Source organism: Scyliorhinus canicula, chromosome 10 (assembly GCF_902713615.1).
Source record: "Scyliorhinus canicula chromosome 10, sScyCan1.1, whole genome shotgun sequence".
NCBI classification, from domain to species: domain Eukaryota; kingdom Metazoa; phylum Chordata; class Chondrichthyes; order Carcharhiniformes; family Scyliorhinidae; genus Scyliorhinus; species Scyliorhinus canicula.
This window is the reverse complement of record NC_052155.1, coordinates 96,377,599-96,401,096: the sequence shown is the minus strand read 5'-3', so window position 1 is coordinate 96,401,096 and position 23,498 is coordinate 96,377,599. Positions and strand designations below refer to the sequence as shown.

The 23,498-nt window shown below is 43.8% G+C and overlaps 1 protein-coding gene across 4 annotated transcripts in view; it reads right to left on the bottom strand.

Annotated features, from left to right (window-relative positions):
- Positions 1 to 1,519: 1,519 nt before the first annotated feature.
- tgs1 (trimethylguanosine synthase 1) overlaps positions 1,520 to 23,498 on the bottom strand; it is an 88,798-nt gene continuing 66,819 nt past the window's right edge. For all 4 annotated transcript variants that reach the window (XM_038809376.1, XM_038809375.1, XM_038809377.1 and 1 more), the window contains exon 13: positions 1,520 to 1,691. In XM_038809376.1, the coding sequence (XP_038665304.1) occupies positions 1,581 to 1,691 (111 nt within the window). In that variant the 3' untranslated portion in view covers positions 1,520 to 1,580. The remainder of the gene's footprint in view (positions 1,692 to 23,498) is intronic.

Here is a 23,498-nt window from a genome sequence, read left to right as displayed (position 1 = left end):
GGGGACGTTGAAAGAGGCCCCCTGCAGCGATTCTCTGCGGTCGACCGGCTGAGTTCCCGCCGGCGTGGTTCACATATGGTTCCACTCGGCGGGAGCTCGGTGTCGCGGCTGCGGTGGCCGTCCTGTTGGGGGAGGGGGGCAATCAGTCTCCGGGGGGGCCTCCACAATGCCCAGGCCCACAATTGGGGGCCACCGATCGGCGGGCGCGATCGGGGGGTACCTTCTTCCGCGCCAGACCACTGTGTGGCTCCGCCATGTTGCGAGCGACCCGCGTCAAGCATTCCAGCGCCGTGCTGGCACCCTGTGGGCAACAGAATCGCTGGACCAAGAGGCCTGTTGATGCCGGTGTGAGACACTCCGGTGTTTACACCGGCGTCAACACTTAGCTGCGTTTTCAGAGAATCCCGTCCTTAGTCTTTTAATGCTGATCATTAAGCTGTAGCTACAAGTGGACGTGTATGTTATAGAAACTAATAGCATGGAAACAGGTTGTTTGTTCCACATTAATGTTTATCCTCCCTAACAGCAGAGTCCTATCCCTGCCCTGTTCCCATTTCCTTTTATGATCATTATTTTAAATTGCTAACTGATTCAATCACTACATTCAATTGGGCAGCACGGTAGCATTGTGGATAGCACAATTGCTTCACAGCTCCAGGGTCCCAGGTTCAATTCCGGCTTGGGTCACTGTCTGTGCGGAGTCTGCACATCTTCCCAGTCTGTGCTTGGGTTTCCTCCGGGTGCTCCGGTTTCCTCCCAGTCTAAAGATGTGCGGGTTAGGTGGATGGACCATGATAAATTGCCCTTAGTGTCCAAAATTGCCCTGAGTGTTGGGTGGGGTTACTGGGTTATGGGGATAGGGTGGAGGTGTTGACTTTGGGTAGGGTGCTCTTTCCAAGAGCCGGTGCAGACTCGATGGGTTGAATGGCCTCCTTCTGCACTGTAACTTCTATGATAATCTATGATAATTGTGCATTTCAGAGCCTCACAACCCTCGAAGGTTTTCCTGGTGTTCTAAAATTCTTACCTTCAATTTAATTTACATTTATTCTGGACTCCTCATTGTAAATAGCCTGGATTCTATCAGCTCTGTCCCAACCCTCCATAATTTTAAGCATCTCTTTTAAAATCACCAGAAACTCTTTGCTCCTAATGCAAGCAGATCCTAATTTCAGGTCTTTCTGTTCATTTGCAATTATTCATACAAGGCAGCATTCTCCTGAACTTGTATTCTCTCTATTACTTCAATATCTTTCCTACAATTAAAATGAGAGGACTCTGGTTTGATACACTTTTCCTCACCGCCTTTACCTGCCAAGATCCAGAGCTATAAAATTTGCTCCCTATGCCTCTCTCCTATGCTCTCGGTCACGTGTCCTAATATCTCGATACCTGCTCCAGTGTCGATTTTTCCCTGATAATTCTGTTTGTGAAGCACCTTGGTATGTTTTACTATGTTAAAGGTACTATGTAAATGCAAGTTGTTCTTTTTCTCACTGGAATGAGCAGTACATACCACTTCATCAAAAAGTTTTATTAGGATCAAACATAAATCATGCAATACTGAACTTTAAATTGCTCTACTGATTCCGGATTAAGTCACCAAAGTAAGCAGTGATCGTCTTCAGTTTATTATTGAGAAAATTCTGTTCAATTTCTACTTGTCCTCCTACTCCAGCTAAGGAAGCCACCTGCAACAAATAAATAAGTAATCATGTAAGCAGAGGAAAATGGCAATCATGTAAGCAGAGGAAAACAGCAACATAAAAAGAGTTCCAGTATATGTAGCACTCGAGTGGCAGTACAAAGTACCCAGCCTTAATTCAGATTTTATTTTCAAAGTTCATTTTCCCTCAGCTTGCTGCTGCTGGTTCTTTGCCTGAAAGAAAGGAAGCGATGCAAGAAAAAAAGACTTTCATTCTTAAGAGTGCTTTTCACAAACAGTGGACATTGCGAAGCACTTTACAGAGTTCTTTCGAAGTGCTGTCATTGTTGTAGAAAATGCGTCAGTTGCTCACAGCAAACTCCTAAACAGTAATACGATAATGTACAGATAATCTGATTTTGTGATATTGAGATTGAAGGATAGATATTGGCCTGACCACTGGGGATAACTCCCCTGTTCTTCATCAAAATAGTACCAAGGAATCTTTTATATCCAGCCAAGAAGGCAGGCGGTTTAACATTGCATCAAAATCAACAGCGCAGTACTTCTTCAATGAACCTCTGCCCTGGAATGCCAGCCTTAATTTGTGTGCTCGAGACCTGGAGGGGGCTTGAACCTGGATGGAATCTGGTGGCTAGAGGTCAGCATGCTACCAAAAAAAAAACCCAAAATCAGTCACAGAAATTCGAAAATGTCAGAGCTGGGATTTATTTTAAAGTGTCCAACCTATTACCAACTGAGGGAATCACTGATGTAGCATATGAATATAGATGTTGGAAACCTAAAAAACAGAAAATGGAGGAAATGCTCAGCAGGTCTGGCAGTATCTGCGGAGAGACAAAGTCAACGTTTCAGTCGATGACCTTTCATTAGAACTGGGAAAAGTTAGAAACGTAAAAGATTTAAAGTAGGTTAAATGGGGAAGGGTGGAAAAGGATGTGCAAGAGAGTGGAAGACTGGAGACATAATATGACAAAGGCGTTTCTGGGCAGAGCCAAAAGGGTGTAGTAATGGGTTAAGTAAGGAACAAAATATGGAATAGAAAAGAAAATACAAATGCAAGGTCCAATAATAAAATAAAATGTATTTTTTGCAATAGGTATTTCATACTTGTTATGATCCATCGTTTGAAAAATGATAAATACTAAATTTCTGTCATCCTTTGTACAATGGAAGAAAAGGGCAAGAAAGCCACGTGGTAGAACGCTGTGAATTATAAACCAATCTTATGAAGCATGTAGTTCAGATCAAAAATAAACGTTTTCCAGTTTGACACTAGAAGCCTACAGTCATCAAATAAGAAGCACTAAACCGCAAAATTGCAATCCACTGTAGCATGAAAATAAAATCTCTCTGCCAGACTTAATATTTTAAATTAAGTCAGCCTAAATAATTTAGGATTTCAGACAACACTGGCTGCATATTAGGCAAAATGTTGGTACCTCCAGCAGTAGTTGGAATATCTTTAATGCTCAGAAGATTTTGCAGAACTGAGATAAAGAGTGGAAATAATTTTTGGTAACTAAAGTATAATTTACTGTCTGCTGGATGGTGATATTTAATGACTTGCAATACTATACCTGATCAAGACTAATTGGATAGTTAGAAAAGACGATCTTACTTTCATCACCACCCCTCTCCCCTCACCCCGTTAATCCTCCACCCTTTATGTTAAGTTTTAGCCTGCCCTCTGCTACTCCAGAATACACCACTTTCTGTTCTTTTCACTTTAAAAATTGACCTTCAAGATGAAATTAGCTGGTCACTGTTGTTTCTCAAAATTAAAACGAAGCAGCAGGATCAGGGCTGATCAGCAAGTGCTATCAAACACTGAGCTCACTACAGCGACATCTTACTATGCTCCCAAATTAGACACTAGCACCATAGCTTTGATTCCATCATAAAGAGGTAAGCATCACAAAAGATCCTTCTTACCAGCTCTTTGGCTATACTGCAATCCAAGTCTGATCCAATGCAAATCGCAAACCCTGATGCACTCAAACCTCACCTCTCATCCTCCATATCATTTGCTGCAGGCCCTTGCGCTTGGTTTGGGTTTCACCCATATGTCAGAACTATTCCAGTCTCGATTATAAATCCTGGCCGATTATATTAACATAAACCTCCAGACAACTACTTAAACGTTTTTTGTACGGTAGTAGGAAAAGAAACCCACAAAATTAAACATCAATATCCCTGTCAGATATCAAGACCAAAGCTTCCAGTGAAACAGCATGAAATCTTGCAGGCTGCCAATGAATTTCCTCTGAGGACAGTGTTCGATGAAGTCGCCAAGGTCTGATTAGGAGCTGAATAGCCCCATAATTGGGATGCTTTAACCGCCCATCTATGGAGAAGGTGGCAGTATCTACTATGTCTATTTTGGAGGGGATTGATAGTTGTCCAGTGTTGTGACTAATGTTTTATCCTTCTAAATGCACTGGGAGGTCCTCTATAAGGAAATAATTTTGATATGCTGCAGGCTTTTTAAGCATTATGTTATCAGGGCAGGGAGAGATGACTGAAGGGGTTCGGCAGCATTGCAAAATGGGCTTTCACATTCTCTCCCATATCAATCCCTTGCTCTCTCCAGGTGCGTGGGCTCAATTTCTGCTAGCCTAGGAATTAACCATTAGTTTCTCTTTGCTGTTATGTTACATCACCTCACAAATGGTATCACCCATACTTATTCCAAATCTGCACCTTGTTATGACACCCTAGGCTAGTGCACGGTTGATTCCAGCCTCACAGACCCCTGAGTCCCAACACAAGTGACGCAACCACTAATGTGTATAAAGTTTCTGAGATTTGGCCCTTGACTGCTCCAATAACTTACAGGCACCAGATTTATAAGTGAAACACAACAACTTTATTTATAACAAAAATAGATAAGACATGCAATACTTATAATAGAATAATAGCCAGCTAATCTACTACACCCCTCCCTTTACCATCCTGTCCTCTACCCGAACACACACAAGACAGACACACAGAGGGAGGGGAGGGGTAAGAATAAGAGGATTAATCTGAAATGGAAGACGAGTGTCCTTGCTTCGGGTATTGAAGTTGTTGCAGCAACAGGCTGTCCTCCCAGGATGCAGAGTGATTGAAACCACCAGTTTCAATCCAGCTGTGGTATTTCCTCACAGCCTGTTATTCTTATTTGTTTCCATCGCCACCAAAATAACCAACAGTCTTTCTGAGTTCCCCACACAAGAGTTTAAAAGAGTTTTTAAAACGACTGACCCTGCTTTCAGCTGGTGGCTTGTCTGGACTTTTAAGACTTTCTTTGTCTCCCTTCAAACCCTTCAGCCTGAATTTTACTCTCACTTGGTTTCCAGGTTCACTAGAATGTCCTCCAGCTTTACCGAAGAGAAAATAGAGTCTCCAACCGGGTGTTTGAGTGAGGTTTACCCTTTCAGGGAGAGAGAAACTCAAAAGAGCCTCCTTCAGCGGAGTTCAAAACAAAACTAAATGCTGGAAATAAAGTCTCACAGAGAATGGAACATTCCAAAGGAAAACCTGACTAACCAGCATGATCTATTGATAAGACCTGACAATCTGAAAGTCTATTGGCCGTCAGCCAAGTCCATTAAGATGTATCATCATTGATGTCTGACCAAACAGCACACCTGCTTGAATTTCTTCATTTTTTAAATTAAAGGTGAAGTCTATTTTAAAGGCATACGCCCCATTAACCATTCAGGTGCAGAAACTGAAATAGCCAAAAAGACAGAAATTAAAAGGAAAAATGAGGAACAGACATGGATCAACAGGAAGATCCTTATAATCATCACCAAGAACATTGTTCACATTCATTTTTCTTTGTGCACGGCCTTTACAAAAAAAAGATGTATAAATTTCAGTAAAATAGCAAAAGAACAGGAGGGTGATACCTCCAGGCATAATGGAAGCAATTAGGAGAACAGGCAAACTTGCAAAGAAAGTGAGTAAAAGTATAAGAGTCAGCTAAATTAATTTGTGTGTGAAAGAGAGAAGATGGAAGAGAGATATAGGAAGATTATTGTCCTGAGTAAGCAACAAGAGTTAGATTTTTAAAAGTTAATTTACGGGATGTGGGCTTTGTTGGCTTGGCCAGCATTTAGTGCCCATCCCTAGTTGCCCTTTAGAAGGTGGTGGTGAGCTGCCTTCTTGAACCACTGCAGTCCCTGAGGTGTAGGTACACCCACAGAGCCGTTAGGTAGTGGTTTCCAAGATTTTGACCCAGCAACAGTGAAGGAATGGTGATATATTTCCAAGGCAGTATGGGAGTGGTTTGGAGTGGAACCTCCAGGTGGTGGAGTTTCCAGGTATCTACTGCCCTTGCCCTAGATGGTAATGGTCATGGGTTTGGAAGGTGCTGCCCAAGGACAAGATAGATTAGATTTTGAAGTGACTAGATGAGAGAAAGAGAGAGAGAGAGAGAGACAGATACTTCAAAAGCTTGTCAGCAGCAGCTAAATGGGAATAGTTAGAACATAGAACATAGAACACTACAGCGCAGTACGGGCCCTTCGGCCCTCGATGTTGCGCCGACCTGTGAAACCATCTGAAGCCTATCTGACCTACACTATTCCATTTTCATCCATATGTCTATCCAGTGACCACTTAAATGCCCTTAAAGTTGGCGAGTCTACTACTGTTGCAGGCAGGGCGTTCCACACCCCTACTACTCTCTGAGTAAAGAAACTGCCTCTGACATCTGTCCTATATCTCTCACCCCTCAATTTAAAGCTATGTCCCCTCGTGTTGGTCATCACCATCCGAGGAAAAAGACTCTCACTGTCCACCCTATCTAACCCTCTGACTATCTTATATGTCTCTATTAAGTCACCTCTCAGCCTTCTCCTCTCTAACGAAAACAACCTCAATTCCCTGAGCCTTTCCTCGTAAGACCTTCCCTCCATACCAGGCAACATCCTAGTAAATCTCCTCTGAACCCTTTCCAAAGCTTCCACATCCTTCCTATAATGTGGTGACCAGAACTGCACGCAGTACTCCAGGTGTGGCCGCACCAGAGTTATGTACAGCTGCAGCATGACCCTGTGGTTCCGAAACTCAATCCCCCTGCTTATAAAGGCTAGCACACCATATGCCTTCTTAACAGCCCTATTAACCTGGGTGGCAACTTTCAAGGATTTATGTACCTGGATGCCGAGATCTCTCTGTTCATCTACACTACCAAGAATCTTACCATTAGCCCAGTACTCTGCATTCCTGTTACTCCTTCCAAAGTGAACCACCTCACACTTTTCCGCATTAAACTCCATCTGCCACCTCTCAGCCCAGCTCTGCAGCTTATCTATGTCCCTCTGTATCCTATAACATCCTTCAGCACTATCCACAACTCCACCGACCTTCGTGTCATCTGCAAATGTACTAACCCATCCTCCTACACCCTCTTCCAGGTCATTTATAAAAATGACAAACAGCAGTGGCCCCAAAACAGATCCTTGCGGTACACCACTAGTAACTGAACTCCAGGATGAACATTTGCCATCAACCACCACCCTCTGTCTTCTTTCAGCTAGCCAATTACTGATCCAAACCGCTAAATCACCTTCAATTCCATACTTCCTTATTTTCTGCAATAGCCTACCGTGGGGAACCTTATCAAACGCCTTACTGAAATCCATATACACCACATCAACAGCTTTACCCTGATCCACCTGTTTGGTCACCTTCTCAAAAAACTCAATAAGGTTTGTGAGACATGACCTACCCTTCACAAAACCGTGTTGAGTATCGCTAATCAACTTGTTCTTTTCAAGATGATTATAAACCCTATCTCTTATAACCTTTTCCAACATTTTACCCACAACCGAAGTAAGGCTCACAGGTCTATAATTACCAGGGTTGTCTCTACTCCCCTTCTTGAACAAGGGGACAACATTTGCTATCCTCCAGTCTTCCGGCACTATTCCTGTCGACAAAGACGACATAAATATCAAGGACAAAGGCTCTGCAATCTCCTCCCTGGCTTCCCAGAGAATCCTAGGATAAATCCCATCTGGCCCAGGGGACTTATCTATTTTGACATTTTCTAAAATTGCTAACACCTCCTCCTTTTGAACCTCAATTCCATCTAGCCTGGTCGACTGAACCTGAGTGTTCTCCTCGACAACATTGTCTTTCTCCAGTGTAAACACTGACGAAAAATATCCATTTAATGCTTCCCCTATCTCCTCTGATTCCACACACAACTTTCCACTACTATCCTTGATTGGCCCTAATCTTACTCGAGTCATTCGAGTCATAAGCCCGCGGGCTTAGCAACAGTCAGTACGCCTAGTGAGATGTATCCAGATCTCGTGAGGCATCGCACTCAGGATCCCGCCCACAATGGCAGGACCAAGTTGTGACAGAGAACAAAACGTGTGCTCCTTGGAATGCAGAAAGAATGTATGGGCCAGCTGGAATACTTCACAACAAAGAAGCTGCCTGGGACCATGGGACCAGAGTACCGAGCATCAAGAGAAACGTGATTAAACTACTTTGTTTTGTTAACGGTCATTGGTGACACAGACTTGTTCAAACTAACAAGCAAAGGAATACACTTCCAGATGGCGGCAAGGTGGTTAGCACTGCTGCCTATGGCTCTGAGGATCCGGGTTCAAACCCGTTCTCAGGTCACTGTCTGTGCTGAGTTTGCACATTCTCCCCGTGACTGCGTGGGTTTCACCCCCTCAACCCAAAGATGTGCATGTTAGGTGGATTGGCCACACTAAATTGCCCCTTAATTGGGAAACAAAATAATTGGGTACTCTAAATTTATTTTTAAAAAATACAGTTCCAGATAGTTTTCACCTGTCACCGTCAGTCTATATACTGTCAACAGTTTTGGTAGCGCTTGTGTTTTTGTTAAGTGTGTGGGAGTGGAGGGGGTTGAGCCATGTGTGAACTGTGCACAGCAGATGGGGATATAAAGTGTGTTACACGAGAGGAGCAGCAAATGTGAGGTGTGCGCTAGGAGGCGGGGTGCAGGGCATGGAGAGACACATGTGAGATATGCCTGCCTGAGCTGTGCATAAGAAACAAGAGGGGCGCGATCTAACGGCCACATAGCACCCAAATGGGAGCGCGATGTGGCCAGTAGATGCCGGGAGAGGCCGCCCGCGGGCTTAGCAACAGTCAGTACGCCTAGTGAGATGTATCCAGATCTCGTGAGGCATCGCACTCAGGATCCCGCCCACAATGGCAGGACCAAGCCTCGCATGCCTAAGTAGGTTTAAAACCGTCTTAGGTGAGCTGACCCGGGATCTATTGTGCTCCCGGCATCTACCAGCCTCCCCAGGGAGACCCCAGCCAAGCACAGTTCAGTATTGGTCCATACAAACATGGAGCAGGTGGAACGCCACTCCAGGCCCGAGTGGTCGGGGAAGGGGCAGGGTGGCCCTCTGGCATTTCCTCTTGAATGCAGGCACCAGGGCACTGACAGGATGGCACCTTGGCACTGCCACCCTGGCATTGCCACAGTGCCCAAGTAGCACTGCAAAGCTGGCAGGAGCACTGCCAGGGTGCCACTGCCAAGGGTCAGGGCCAGAGGGGCCCATGCACATGAAAGGAGTATGGAGGGGGGATATGAAGGGTGAGGGTGTGTAGGGCGAGTATGAAGGGCCCTTCAGAAGATTGGGATGGAGGACTAGTGTGAAGGGTGGGAATTTTGGAAGGAGTAGGGTGGCAGGCCTGAAAGGGGAGGGCCTCAGTGTCCCCAGAGCGGAATCATGTGGGGGGAGGCACAGTGCCCATGTGTGTGGGGCGCGACGTTGCCCATGGGTGGGGCGTGCCTGTCTGGGACCCTCAAGCCCACTTAGAGATCAGGGCATCCTTTCAAAATGGTGGCCCAATCTCCGAGAAGCTGGTCTGGCCAGCGAGCCCAGCTCCCCAGTGCTGAAAATAATTCAAAGTGTGGGCTAGCCCGGTGATAAAATCCTCAGGGCCCAGAAACATGACTAACTGTGGTTAGATAGCGGTGGGGAACTTGCTGACAGAGCCAGAGAGAAACTCCCAGAAAAACCCACCACAAATGACATGTAGAAACTTTTCTGTGAGGTGTTCATGTGAGGTGTGCATTGGAAAGGGTGTGGTGTGTGTGTGTGGATATATAGATGGTTATCTCTGTCTATGGGTGAATGTGGATATAAATACGTTGGGATTTATGGGTGAGGGTGTGAAGTATAAAAACAGAAAGACAACTCTCGGTGCTTGCAACAGCAATATACAACTGTACTCCAGCTCACCACACAATGCCGCAGCTGTGGTTTTACACTGTGACCATTTACAAACAGTACTAATCAAGCTACGTCCAGAGACCAATTAGACAGAACATACTTTTTAATTAATAAACGAACACCATTACTATGTTTTTAATCCATCAGTATGCTTGTTATTTCTTTGCCAATAGCAGCACTAATATTAAAATGAGAGCAGTGCCTTAGCTGTAATCCATCAAATAAAATAAATGCAAGAGTTTTATACTTCTCACTTCTCGATTCACAGACAAATTGTAGTGAATGATTTTTTTTAAATTATGAAAAGTAGACTACAGTTCACTTTTTACTTTGTCTAATAAAATAAATGACTAGATTTACTATTTATCATCTGTAAAAAAATGTACAAAGAGAAAAACTACCAGTGAAACAAATAAATTAATTATCTTCCGCTGCTTAATAAATGAAGAACAAATATGAATAGTAAATACCTTGTTTTTATAACCAATATGTCCCCACGGAGAATTATATAAAGGGGTTAAATTTCTATATTTACCATATTAGACTTCCTCTTTCCATATTGAACAAAAACAAACAGTAACAAAACACTGATATGATCTTTAAGCACCACATACTTCACAAGAAAAATCATCCAATGGAATAATTATTAATGTAATGGACTGCTTCACAAATGTTAAATTAACAATGAACAGTGGAGGTTTTCAATGAAGAGTTAGTTTGGGTAGGAACTAGATACATTTCCATGTGGAAGAAAGGAAGGGCACCCAAAGCTCCAGTTGTCTCGGTGACTAAATTTGGAGAGGTTAAAATGAAGCAGATAATTCTGGGGGCAGATAAGGTATCGCGAGAGAGGATTAAGGCGAAGTGAGAGGAAGAGCTGGGGGAGGTTATTGAGGAGGAGTTATGGTGTGAGGTGCTCCAGAGGGTGAATGCGTCAACTTAATGCGCGAGGTTTGGGCTGATACAGATGAAGGTGGTGTATAGGACGCACCTCACGAGGGCGAGGATGAGCCGACGTTTTGAGGGGGTGGAGGTTGTTTGTGAATGGTGGGGGGGGGGGTTGCCACCAATTACGTTTATATGTTTTGGTCCTGTACAAAACTGGAGGGGTATTGGGGGAGGTCTTTAAGGTAATCTCAAATTTGGTGAATGTGAGACTCGAAGCAGGTCTCATAGAAGCCATATTCAGGGTGTCGGATCGGCCAGAGTTGGAAGCGGGTGCGGAGGCAGATATCTTGGCCTACGCCTCGCTATTCGCCCGAAGGCGGATTCTGGTGGGGGAGAGGTCGGCTTCTCCACCGTGCCTCGGCATGACGAGGGGATCTGCTGGAATTCGTAGCGCTCGAGAAAGTAAAGTTCGAGTTGAGGGGGAGGATGGAAGGGTTCTACAACTCCTGGGCCTTGTTCATCATGCATTTTCATAAATTGGATGACATCGAACATGGGGGGGGGGGTTGTAATGTACAAGTTATTGATGATTCTTTTTCATTGGTGTTTTGTATTCAAAATGTTGGGAGCTGTTTGAGGGTGGGTGATTGCCATTGTATTTGTTGTTATTGTTGATTATCTGTTGTTGTAAATTTTGATGATAATGTGAAAGAGAATAAAAATATTTATTACTAAAAATGAAGCAGAAAAAGGAGGCTTATGAGAAATGCGGTGATAAAAGTTCAATCAAAAGCCAAACTGTTTGCGAGTAATACATGGGAAATTAGAAAAGGAAATAAAGGGCAAAGGGAGCATATAAAAGATTACCAAATAACAAAAGGAAGCCTAAAAATATTTTCAAACCACATAAATAAGAGGGGTGTCAAAAGAAGGGTGGGGCCAATCAGTATGGAATAAAGCACAAAGAGGCCATCTGGGCCATTACTCTTGGCCAGCACATTGACTTCACTTCCTTGCTCTTACTTTCTATGTCTGATCACTCAGTGAGCAAAAATAAATTGTTACTGAAAAGAGAAATATGTTGCTGAAGCTTTTCCTCTTGTACTCATCAGGACAAATGCAAGAATGTCAAATTTCAAACGACGACAACAATTGTTGTTCAAAATAAATGCAAGGCTTGAAAGGCCAACACCTTTTTGAATTATCCGAATGAATGGGGAGCCTACAGTTCCCTTTGGCTTCCTCCATGGCAACAGCTCAGTCAGAAGCAACTTGCCAACCAACCAGCACCCCTTTGCTCCTGCGGTATAAACTGTTGTGATTGTGTGAAAATTGTCATTCTTGCGTTTGCCTTGATGAGTGAAAGATGAAGGCTTTCAGCTACACATTTCTCTTTTTCAGCAATATTCAATTTCTGGAAAAATAAATTAGCAAAACTAGTCCAAAATGTATGCAGAACTTGATTAGGAACTAAAAAAACCTCCTTGTGCAGGTAGGTGGCATGGCCGAGGTACTAAGTGAGTGTTTTGTATCAGTCTTCACGAAAGAAGATGCTGCCAATAATGTAAAAGAAGTAGTAGAGAAATTGGATATGATATAAATAAAGAGGTGATCTTTTGACGTTTACCAGTGCTCAAAAGGCTCGAGCAAAATCTTCCAATTCTCTTTACGTATGGGGAGTGGTGTCAAAGGATTGGTGAACTGCATCCATTACAACACTGTTCAAAAATGGAAAGAAGGATAAACCCAGCTCAAACAGACGCGATAGTAGAGAAACATTTAGAGATGTTAATCTGCAAAAATAAAAAGACTATAATGTAATAGATGGACTCGAATATAGGGAGGTATGAAATAATTCCTTTTGGTAGGAGGAATGGGGAGAGGCAATATAAAATAAATGGCACATTTTAGAAAGGATGTACATAAGCATTTGAAGGTGACAGACAAGTTGAGAAAACTGTTGAAAAGGTTTGCAAGGATCCTTAACTGCATGAGAGAGGCATAGGGTAAAAAAATCAGGGAGATTATGCCAAACATTTTTTAAAAATACATTGGTTAGGGCTCAACTGGAGTATTGTAGAAATCACACTTTAGGATGAATGTTAAACCCCAGATAGGGTGCCAAAGGAACTGATGAGAATGGTACCAGTGATGAGGAATGTAATTTACATGGAGAGACTGGAGAGATGGGATTGTTCTCTATGGGAAAGAGAAGGTTAAAAGGAGATTTTATGAGAGATATTCAAAATCATTTGATTGAGTAAATAAGGAGAAACCTTCCAATATCAGAAGGGTCAGTAACTAGTGGACACAGATTTAAAATGACTAGAAGTGATCGGTGGAAAACAAATACAGTAAATTGTTGCGATCTGGAAAATCTTGACCGAGCAACGGAAGCAGGTTCAACAATAACTTTCAAAACAAAATTGGGCAAGTATTGCAGTGGAAAAATATGCATGGACTGGGTAAATATCAGGAAGTCGGACTAATTGAATGTTATTTCAAAGTGTGTAGAGATGAAGGGCTGAATAGCCTCCTTCTCTATTGTAATGTTTTGAGCAACACTCTCCTTTGAAAGTATCTTCCAAACCCATGACTACAAGATTATGAGAGGCATGGATAGAGTAGATGGGCAGGCACTCTTTCCCAGGATTGAGGGATCAGTCGCTAGGGGTTGGTGATGCCTGAATGCGCTGCCATGGGAGGTTGTGGAAGCAGATACATTAACGGCGTTTAAAAGGCATATCAACAGAATATACGGATAGGATGGGTATAGAGGGATATGGCACTAGGAAGTGCTGAGCGTTTTGGCCAAGGGTGGTATCATGACCAGTACAGGATTGGAGGGCCAATGGGCCTATTCCTGTGCTGCATTGTTCTTTGTTCTACCACTTCGAAGGTCAAGGGCACCAGATGCACAAGAACACCACCAAGCCCCTTCCAAGCCACATATCATCCTAACTTATGCCAACTCCCTTCCTCATAGCTCTGTGGGTGCACCTACACCGCATGGACTGCAGTGATTCATGAAGCTGCTCACCACCACTACCTTCTAAAGGGCAGTTAATGCTGGTCGTGCCTGTCGACATCCCACAAATAAGTTTTTTAAAATTATCCTGTAGCAGTGTGTAGAAGGAAAGTAATGTGAGGAATTATTAATTGCTTTGGATCGCTTAGAGAATATATTCTTAGTTGCAATTATAAAAAAAGCACTTTCTAAAGCATGCTGGGATTGAATGACTATATTTTAACACTGTTTTTAGCCATATCTTGGTATGATAGGTAAAGTTCAAAGTACTGGTAAACAACTTTTAGATTAATCCTATTGTGCTAACGAGTTGTTCTGGCCAAGGGCGCCAAACATACTGCAAAATGTTTTCTGTTAAGAGATAATAAGGGCAGCATGGTGGCGCAGTGGATAGCACTGTTGCCTCACGGTGCAAAGGTCCCAGGTTCGATCCTGGCTCTGGGTCAGTCTGTGTGGAGTTTGCACGTTCTCCCCGTGTTTGCGTGGGTTTCGCCCCCACATTCCAAAAGATGTGCAGGGTAGGTGGATTGGCCACGCTAAATTGCCCCTTAATTGGAAAAAATAAATTGGGCACTGTAAAAATTTTTTTTAAAGTTGAGATAATAAACCAAGAACATTCCCAAGGTTTAATATAAACATGGCCAGACCAGAGGTTGTTTTGCATGAACAGCTTTTTATTTCTGTATAAAGATATGCTCTATTTCCGTTGTAACTCAGAGTTCTGATGAATGGTCATTAACCATTGCAGCCTCTCCACGATATTGTGTTAATAAACTCCTGAAACAAAGCTCGAAGTCCCCATCAAATATTATTTCTACAACACAGTGTTATTGAATTAGATCTGACGTTCTTTTTGTTCAGCTAGAAACTCTATTGAACGCTGAAGGGACCTCAAGTCATAACGAAAAATGTCTCTTTCAGGCCGGATAGAAGGCTGACTATTTTGGTCATGGGTATCATTTGTCGTCTAATCTGAAGTTGAAAATGAAAACTTGGTGCTGGATTTTGTGAGGGAGGTGGAATGAAAACCGAAGGGGCGGTACACTCCTGACTCTGTCATCTCTGCACATCCAATCAAGCGCAGATGGCAAAATAGTGGCCATCCAGCAGGAAGGCCAATTATAGGTGCATTGGAAGCTTGCATTCCAACCATAAACCCTTGCTTGCTCCCTTCCAACCATTCAGTGATCAGGGGTAGGCTATCGTGCCTGTTTTTAGATGTGACAATATAGTCGGTTCCTGTAATTTTTGAGTTCATAGAAAATAAGAGTGTTGAATTTTTGTTGGTGCAACTAAATGTACAGTGGAATATGAATCCCACTTTGGCATAAATACATAACTTGTGGATTCTGTAAGCCGGGACATCAAGCAGCAGAAGTGATAATGCTGTGTTCATGGCTAGAATTGTGAAGGCTGCCTACTCTCAGAATTCTGTCTTTTTTGTTTATTGCCGGCCCAAAACTGTCATTAGAAAACATATAGACGCTGCCAGCTTCCCCAGCAGAATCTGCTGGAACGTTCAGCTGTGGTCCCAATGGCCAGGTGTAAAATCCAACCCTTTGTTTCTTCTATTTACAAAGCAATCCTGTGGATTTTTTGTTATTTCTGGAATATTGAACGGGTTCTCGGCCTTTTTGGCTAAGATCAAGTGTCAGATCAAGCCCAAGATGAGATGCAATGATTGGCCGTTTTTTGTCAGCTTGGATCTTGTATGCCTCTCTTCTGGAGACCATGAATTGGCTTCAATTTGAATTGGTTTTTGGAGCAAGCAATGAGATGGATTAAGGGTTTGCCCTGTCCACTTTGCGCATTGGCTTTGTAACTTTTAAGGATGAGATTAAAAAGAAAATTAAAACATTTCTGGAATATTGCCATCGAGGGTGCATTATAATTAATCAATAAATATTTTCTTCATCCGAATAGCCGACACACTTGGGACCAAATTTGAAACTTTATTTTAATAATTACCTACTACAAATTTGAAATTGTTCCAGTGTTACAGTTTGTTCAGCAAGTAGAATCAAATGAACCTATCATCTAGGATTTAGATCAGAGTATTTTTTTTGAAGACAAATATTACTTTTTAAATTGCTCATGCAGTTGCATCCTACTTACTCAGGGGCTGCACTGTAGCACAGTGCTTAGCACTGTTGCTTCACAGCACCAGGGTCCAAGGTTCGATTCCTGGCTTGGGTCACTATCTGCGTGGAGTCTGCACGTTCACCCCGTGTCTGCATGGGTTTCCTCCGGGTACTCCGGTTCCTCCCACAAGTCCCAAAAGACGTGCTGTTAGGTAATTTGGACATTCTGAATTCTCCCTCCGTGTACCCAAACAGGTGACGGAATGTGGCGACTAGGGGCTTTTCACAGTAACTTCATTGCAGTGTTAATGTAAGCCTACTTGTGGCAATAAAGATAATTATTGTTATTATAGCAACAGACATTTAAAAACAAGATGAAAACATGGTGTATCCTAGACTGACCGCTCAAGTCATCCCGGAGCACACAATGTTGGTGTTGGTGAAAGGCAAGTATCCCTGGTGAGAGATTTTGGCAGTATTTCTGTTATAAAGTATCCCGGCATAAAATATACCCATTGCAGATAGCCCAGTGTAGTTCCTTTATTCCTTCATACTGTGTGGATGTTGCTGGTTTGGTCAGCATTTATTGCCCATCCCCAATTGCCCTTGATAATGTGGTGAGCTGCCTTCTTGAACCGCTGCAGGCCATGTGGTGTAGGTATACCCTTGGTGCTGCTAGGAAGGTAGTGCCAGGACTTTGACCCAGTGACAATGAAGGAATGGCAGTACAGTTCCAAGTCAAGATGGTGGGTGGCTTGGATGTCAACTTGCAGGTGGTGGTGTTCCCATACCTCTGGTGCCCTTTTCCTTCTAGATGGTAGAGGTCACGGGTTTGGAAGGTGATGTTGGAGGAGCCTTTATGAGTTGTTGCAGTGCATCTTATATATGGTACACACTGCTGCCACTGCACATCAGCGGTGGCTTGAGTAACTTTTTAATGTGATGGATGAAGTGCTGCATAAGCAGATTTGCTTTGTCCTGGATGGTGTTGAACTTCTTAAGTATTGTTGGAGCTGCACATATCCAGTCTAGATAGAGTGAATTCCATCACATTCCTGACTTGTGCCTGGTAGAAAAAGGACAAGCGTTGAGGAATCAGGAGAAATGTTTGGCGTTGGAGAGTTTCCAATCTCTGACGTACCCTAGTAGCCACAATACTTAGTTGCTGGTCCAGCTAAGAATCTGCACAATGGACTTTTATGGTAGGTGGTTCATTGATAGCAATGTTATTGAATATTAGGGGAGGTGGCTAGATTCTCTCTTTTTGGAGATGGTTATTGCCCTAAACCCGTGGTCATGAATGTTACCTGAAAGTGATCAGCCCAAGCCTGAACATTGTCCAGCATACTTGCGCATGGAGGCATGCTACATGGTTCAGTATCTGAGTTGCAAATGGTACTGAACATATCACATGTGGTGAATCGAATTGTCTGAAGACTGGAATCTGTGATACTGGGGATCTCCAAGAGGAGGCCAAAATAAATCATCCACTTGGCACCTCTGGCTGAAAATGCTAGCAAATGCTTCAGCCTTAATGACTGACTCCACCACACCAAGGATGGGGATATTTGTGGAGCTTCCTCTTCCAGTTATTTGTTCAATTGTCCATCACCATTCACAACTTTATGTGGCAAGATTGCAGAGCTTTGATCTGATTCATTGGTTGTATAATTGCTTAGTTCTGTATACAGCATGATGATTTCGCTGGTTAGCAAGCACTCAGTCCTGTGTTGTAGCTTCACCAGGTTCACACCTCATTTTTGGGTATGCCTGTGCTGCTCCTGGCATGCTCTCCTGCACAGCTCATTTATTCACTCCTCATACAATGCAAATCATGTGGAGAGACTGGAGAAGCTTTTGAAAAATTCATATATGGGATGCGAGTGTTGCTGGTTAGGCCAGCATTTATTGCCCAACCCTAGATGCCCTTCAGAAGGTGGTGGTGAGCTGCCTCCCTGGACTGCTGCAGCATCCGAGGTGTAGGTACACCCACATTGTTGTTAGGGAGGGAGTTCCAGGATTTTGACCCAGCAAAAGTGAAGGAACAGTGATATATTTCCAAGTCGGGGTTCTGACTTACTTGGAGGGGAAACTCCAGGTGGTGGGGTTCCCATGTATCTGCTGCTCATGTCCTTCTCGACAGTAGTGGTCGTAGGTGCTGATTGAGGTTTCAAAATTATGAACAGTTTTGATAGAGTAAAGAAAGAGAAACGGTTTCTCGTAACAGAAGTGTTAGTAACAAGAAAACAGATTTTAAATGATTGGCAAACAAAAATAATATAGGAAGTTGTTAGAATCTGGAATGCACTGCCTGAAAGAGTGATGGAGGGAGATTCAACAGTAAATAAAAGGAATTGGATAAATTATTGAAGGGGAAAAAAAAACTTAAAGGGCTTGGGGGCAAAGAGCAGGGCCGTGGAACTAATTGGATAGCTTTAGCAATTAGGCGATAAAGGAATGATGGGCCAAATGGCAGCCTTCTATGCTGTATTATTCTATGAGATGTGTCAGTGAGCAACACCACAAGAGGTTAACTGCATGCTGTAAGTCACTGCAAAATTAAAGTCTGCCTATTGTACACTCAGCACATGATAATACCAACGAGGAAACATTCTCGAGGGTTGCAAGGAGGTGAGGAAAAGCCTTCAACAGGTCCAGCTCACCAATTTGTTGAAGTCCAATTACCTGGGCGAAAGAGAAAATTTCCTTATCGATCTTAATTTTGTACCGGGCAACTAACCCTGAACCATTTAAACGAGAAATATTAATGTTTATTTTCAAAGAAGTTCGCATTCATTACACTAACTGGACACCTATTCACAAGGTTGTAACTCCATATGCTAATTATGCCCTATACATACAAAAAGGTTATGTTGGCTTATTATAAGCTCTTTTCAATGTAAACATGCATTATTTACACCAAAACCACCAAATTTCCAAGCAGAATTATATATTCAGCCTCTTTATTTTTTATAAAACAGACGTAGTCCATTGATTAAAGAGACGGTACAATCTCCATTGTTTTTTTGACACACCCATTGAAAGCAGTATCACTGTATCAGGACCAGACTTTTCCTGGTATAAATTTGCATCTGCCTTTTGGTTTCCTGTATAAAATGGTTCTGGTTGCAGCAAGTATACAATGATTTGCAATTTTAATGAAAAAATGCATTTGCCCACTGATTGATTATTCACACGTTCATTCAGTGCTATATAGTAAATCTTTGCTGAATGTAGTTGTGTTCCTGAAAAGTGGAATTTTAAGTTAAATAACATTAAGTCAATCAGGTTTTCCATTCCAGGCAGCACAGTGAGACAGTGGTTAGCACTGCTGCCTCACGGCGCTGAAGACCCAGGTTTGATCCTGGCCCCGAGTCACTGCCTGTACGGAGTTTTCACATAATAATAATCTTTAATAGTGTCACGAGTGGGCTTACATTAACACTACAATGAAGTTACTGTGAAAATCCCCTAGTTGCCACACTCGGGCACCTGTTCGGGTACACTAGATATTCATAGATGTATACAGTATGGAAACAGGCCCTTCGGCCCAGCTTGTCCATGTCGCCTGAGGGAGAATTCAGAACGTCCAATACACCTAACAAGCACGTCTTTCGGGACTTGTGGGAGGAAACAGAAGCGCCCGGAGGAAACACGCAGACACGGGGAGAATGTGCGCACTCCGCACAAACAGTGACCCAAGCGCGAATCAAAACTGGGTCCCTGGCGCTGTGAAGCAACAATGCTAACCACTGTGCAACTGTGCCGCCCATCCCAGTGTCTGCATGGGTCTCACCCCCACAACCCAAAAATGCACCGGGCAGGTGGATTGACCTTGCTAAATTGGCCCTTAATTGGGATAAAAAGAATTGGACACTTTAAATTTATTAAAAAAAGGTTTTCCCACTCCAACCAATGTCCAAGCTGTAGTTACATTCCTATCCTATCATACATAAGATGTTAAATATCACATTGGGTAAATTGAAACACTGTACATTCCTAAGTTCCTACATTCGTAAATGAATATTTTAAAATTTATTATATTTTAAAGTGTAGAAGAAACATGCCAAGTCTTTCTACGTAATTCCTGCAGGCCGACTCTCTCTTGCGGATTCTTTGTCCAACCTTCCCATTTGGCACTTCCCTGCCTGACTCACCACTTCCTCTCCTGAGCCCTTGCTGACTGAAGGTTCATAGAGGAGCAGCGAAAAGGAGGCTCCCTAGTCTAGTAGTTTGGATTTGGTGTGTGCACTGCCATTGCCCAGGTTCAACTCCTCGCCAGAGAACAACTGCTTTCTAAAAAGGTGAACGGATCTCCAGCACTGAGTCCATCCCTGTGGCTCAGAAAGGAAGGAGGGAGAGCAGGAGAGCAATAGTTATTGGGGACTCGATAGTTAGAGGGACAGATAGACGGTTCTGTGGCAGCGAAAGAGATTCACGGATGGTATGTTGCCTCCTGGGTCCCAGGGTCCATGACGTCCCGGACCGTGTTTTCAGAATCCTTAAGGGGGAGGGGGAACAGTGAACAGTCACAAGTCGTGGTACACATCGGTACCAGTGACATAGGTAAGAGAAGGGACGGGGATTTAAAACAGGAATTTAGGGAGCTAGGGTGGAAATTGAGAGCCAGGACAAACCATGTTGTCATCTCTGGTTTGTTGCCGGTGTCACGTGCTAGTGAGGTGAGGAACAGGGAGAGAGTGCAGATAAACATGTGCCTGCAGGGATGGTGTAGGAGGGAGGGTTTCAGGTACGTGGATAATTGGAGCACATTCTGGGGAAAGTGGGACCTGTACAGACAGGATGGTTTGCACCTGAACCAGAGGGGCACCAATATCCTGGGAGGGAAATTGGCTACGACTCTTCGGGGGGGGGAGGGGGGGGGGGGGGGGGGCGGTTAAACTAATTTGTCAGGGGGCTGGGAAAATGAGCTGTAGTCCAGAAGCCGGTGTTGAGAGTAGTGAGGTACTGAGGAGGGTATCAAGGTCGTAGGAGTGTACCTGCAGTCAGAAAGGTGGGTTGAAGTGTGTCTACTTCAATGCAAGGAGTATCCAGAATAAGGTAGGTAAACTTGGAGCGTGGATTGGTACTTGGGACTACGATGTTGTGGCCATTACGGAGACATGGTTAGAACAGGGACAGGAATGGTTGTTGGAAGTTCCGGGGCATAGATGTTTCAGTAAGAGTAGGGAAGGTGGTAAAAGAGGTGGAGGAGTAGTCTTGTTAATCAAGGATAGTTTAACGGCTGCAGAAAGGCAGTTTGAAGGGTATCTGCCTACTGAGGTAATATGGGCGAAGTTAGAAACAGGAAAGGAGCGGTCATATTGTTAGGAGTTTTCTATAGGCCCCCAAATAGTAATAGAGATGTGGAGGAAGAAATTGCAAAACAGATTATGGATAGGTGTGGAGGTCTCAGGGTAGTTGTCATGGGTGACTTTAACTTTCCAAATATTGATTGGAACCTCTATAGGTCGAACAGTTTGGATGGGGCAGTTTTTGTACAGTGTGTGCAGGAGGGTTTCCTGACACAATATATGGATAGGCCGACAAGAGGGGGGGCCACACTGGATTTGGTACTGGGTAATGAACCGGGCCAAGTGTTAGATTTGTTTGTGGGAGGGCACTTTGGAGATAGTGACCACAATTCGGTGTCTTTCACTATTGCAATGGAGAGGGAGAGGGCCATACGGCAGGGCAAAGTTTATAATTGGGGGAGGGGTAATATGATGCGATTAGGCAAGAATTAGGGAGCATAAGATGGGAACAGAAACTGTCAGGGAAAGGCACAAATGAAAAGTGGAGCTTGTTCAAGGAACAAGTACTGCGTGTCCTTGATAGGTATATCCCTGTTAGGCAGGGGTAAAATGGCCGTGTGAGGGAACCATGGTTCACAAAAGAGGTCGAATGTCTTGTCAAGAGGAAAAAGGAAGCGTATGTGAGGATGAGAAAACAAGGTTCAGTTGGGTCGCTTGACGGTTACAAGGTAGCAAGGAATGAGCTAATAAAAAGGGCTTAGGAGAGCTAGGAGGAGGCATGAGAAGTCCTTGGTGGGTCGGATCAAGGAAAACCCCAAGGCTTTTTACTCTTATGTGAGAAATAAAAGAATGACCAGGGTGAGGGTAGGGCCGGTCAAGGACAGTAGTGGGAACTTGTGCATAGAGTCAGAAGAAATAGGAGAGGCGTTGAATGAATACTTTTCTTCAGTGTTCACCAAGGAGAGGGGCCATGTTTCTGAGGATGAGAGTGTCATACAGGCGGGTAGGCTGGAGGAGGTAGATGTTCTGAGGAAGGATGTATTAGCAATTTTGAAAAACCTAAGGGTCGACAAGTCCCCTGGACCAGATGGGATATATCCAAGGATTCTTTGGGAGGCAAGGGATGAGATTGATGATCTTTGGGTCCTCATTGTCCACGGGGATAGTGCCAGAGGACTGGGGAGTGGCGAATGTTGTTCCTCTGTTCAAGAAAGGGAACTGGAATGACCCTGGTAATTATAGGCCAGTTAGTCTTACTTCGGTGGTCGGTAAGTTAATGGAAAAGGTCCTGAAGGATAGGATTTATGACCATTTGGAAAGATGCAGCTTAATCCGGGATAGTCAACACGGATTGGTGAAGGGTAAGTCTTGCCTCACAAATTTGATTGAATTCTTTGAGGAGGTAACTAAGTGTGTCGATGAAGGTGGAGCAGTTGATGTCGTATACATGGATTTTAGTAAGGCGTTTGATAAGGTTCCCCATGGTCGGCTCATGAAGAAAGTAAGGAGGTATGAGATAGAGGGAAATTTGGCCAATTGGATAAGTAACTGCCTATCACATCGAAGACAGAGGGTGGTGGTGGATGGAAAATTTTCAGACTGGAGATCAGTTACCAGTGGTGTACCACAGGGATCAGTGCTGGGTCCTCTGCGATTTGTGATTTTTATCAATGACTTGGAGGAGGGGGCTGAAGGGTGGGTCAGTAAATTTGCTGATGACATCAAGATTGGTGGAATAGTGGATGAGGTGGAGGGCTGTTGTGGGCTGCAAAGAGACATTGATAGGATGCAGAGCTGGGCCGAAAAATTGCAGATGGAGTTTAACCCTGATAAGTGCGAGGCGATTCATTTTGGTAGAACAAATTTGAATGCGGATTACAGGGTCAACGGCAGGGTTCTGAGGAATGTGGAGGATCAGAGAGATCTTGGGGTTCGTGTCCACAGATCTGTGAAGGTTGCCACTCAAGTGGATAGAGCCATGAAGGCGGCTTATTAACAGGGGGCTTGAGTTTAAGAGCCGCAGGGTTATGCTGCAACTATACATGACCCTGGTGAGACCACATTTGGAGTATTGTGTACAGTTCTGGTCACCTCATTATAGGAAGGATGTGGAAGCATTGGAAAGGGTGCAAAGGAGATTTACCAGGATGCTGCCTGGTTTACAGGATAGGTCTTATGAGGAAAGTTTGAGGGAGCTAGGGCGTTTCTCTTTGGAGCGGAGGAGGATGAGAGGCGACTTAATAGAGGTTTATAAGATGATGAGGGGGATACATAGAGTGGACGTTCAGAGACTATTTCCTCGGGTGGATGTAGCTGTTGCAAGGCGGCATAACTATAAGGTTCAGGGTG